The sequence below is a fragment of the Octopus bimaculoides genome, chromosome 6 (genome assembly GCF_046866305.1).
Source record: "Octopus bimaculoides isolate indiv1 chromosome 6, ASM4686630v1, whole genome shotgun sequence".
Taxonomy (NCBI): domain Eukaryota; kingdom Metazoa; phylum Mollusca; class Cephalopoda; order Octopoda; family Octopodidae; genus Octopus; species Octopus bimaculoides.
The window spans coordinates 13,770,328-13,772,185 of record NC_142933.1 but is presented as its reverse complement, the minus strand read 5'-3'; the positions used below and the strand labels follow the sequence as shown (position 1 = coordinate 13,772,185).

Sequence of the window (1,858 nt, the reverse complement as noted above, 5' to 3'; positions counted from 1 at the left end):
GAGGCTGGTATGCATGGGTGACTGCTGGTATGCATGGGTGACTGCTGGTATGCATGGGTGACTGCTGCTCGTCCATAAACACCCTTGCCCGGACTTGGGCCTCGGAGAGGAACTTTCTAGCTGTGATCCCGTGATCTTTCGTGTCCGAAGGGATACTCGACATTTACGTATACGCATGCATACACACACACACACGTATATATACATTTATAAAGAGAGAGAGAGAGAGAGAGAGAGAGAGAGAGAGAGAGAGAGAGAAAGGAGCTAGGTGCATCGATAAAAATAGATACATTGAAGGATAATTAGACAAAGATGCGTATATAGATGTATAAACGTGCGAGTATATATATATATATATATGCAAATATATGTGTATCTATTTGAATGTTTATTTAGCTTTCTCTCGTTCTTATTTCTTATTTCTTTATTGCCCACAAGGGGCTAAACATAGAGGAGACAAAAAAGGACAGACAAAGAAATTAAGTCGATTACATCTACCCCAGTGCGTAATTGGTACTTAATTTATCGACGCTGAAAGGATGAAAGGCAAAGTCGACCTCGGCGGAATTTGAACTCAGAACATAAAGACAGACGAAATATCGCTAAGCATTTCCCCCCGGCGTGTTAACGGTTCTGCCAGCTCACCAGTTCTATTTCTGTGTGTGTATATATAAGCGTGGTGTGTCTTTGTGTAAGTGTATAGGCATACATACATACACATATATATATAGGAATACACACACACACACACACAGACGCACACACACACACACACACACACACACACATACATACATATATATATATATATATATATATATATATATATATATATATATATATAAGCTCACGTCACTAAATCAAACAGTTACATAACGTAATTTAATCCAGATTGAGTGAAATTAAACAATACTCTCTTCATTCTCTATATCGGTCTGCATCTTTTTCATAGATCTTAAAGCCTCGGTTCCTTAATGGCAAGCTAACTAATATAATATTTTGACAGTCTGAGACATTCTTCATGTTCCTGTTAATTTAACCTTTACTTACCATCGTGTATACACCACACCTACTTGTCTTGACTCTTCTTTCATTTTCCAGAAGTCTAATGTCAGTATTGACAACAACAACAGCAACAACATCGAACAACTGAAGAAAAGATGATTGGATCATCATTACTATTATGATGACAGTAACACGTATATTCTTACACGTACATACGCGCGCGCGCGCGCTCTCACACACAGGTGGGCCTCGAACGCTCGCTGACATATGCATGATCACCCATATATAAATGTACTTGTAGTAAATGCTTAGACATTATATATATATATATATATATATATATATATATATATATATATATATATATATATATATATATATATATATATATATATGTATGTATATATATACACACATATATATATATGTATATACATATATATATATATATATATATATATATATATATATATATATATATGCACACACATATACATATATATACATATATACATACACACACATATATAAATATATATATATGCTTTTATATATATGCATGATATGTGTGTGCGTAGTTATACATATATATACATGGATATATGTATACATATATTTATACACACAACGCACGCACATACACACACATATATAGATACAATGGCTAGTGCAATCACATTTTATAGCTTCTATACATATGTGAAGCATACACAATCATGATTTACAACTACACACGCAGGCCGGCCCTTCCCTACAAATATAGCAGCAGGAAACGGTTTCCTTGTTGGATAAGAATCATAGCAAGCGAGAGAAACCAATCTATTGGAGGACTGAAGGACATAAATAGTGCCAA

The 1,858-nt window shown here is 34.4% G+C and overlaps 1 protein-coding gene across 1 annotated transcript in view; it reads left to right on the top strand.

Moving 5' to 3' along the window:
- Positions 1-1,561: 1,561 nt before the first annotated feature.
- LOC128248162 (peritrophin-1-like) overlaps positions 1,562-1,858 on the top strand; it is a 13,520-nt gene continuing 13,223 nt past the window's right edge. The window contains exon 1 of the mRNA XM_089353496.1: positions 1,562-1,858. This exon is cut by the window's right edge and continues 312 nt beyond it. Within this exon, the coding sequence (XP_089209622.1) occupies position 1,858 (1 nt within the window). The 5' untranslated portion in view covers positions 1,562-1,857.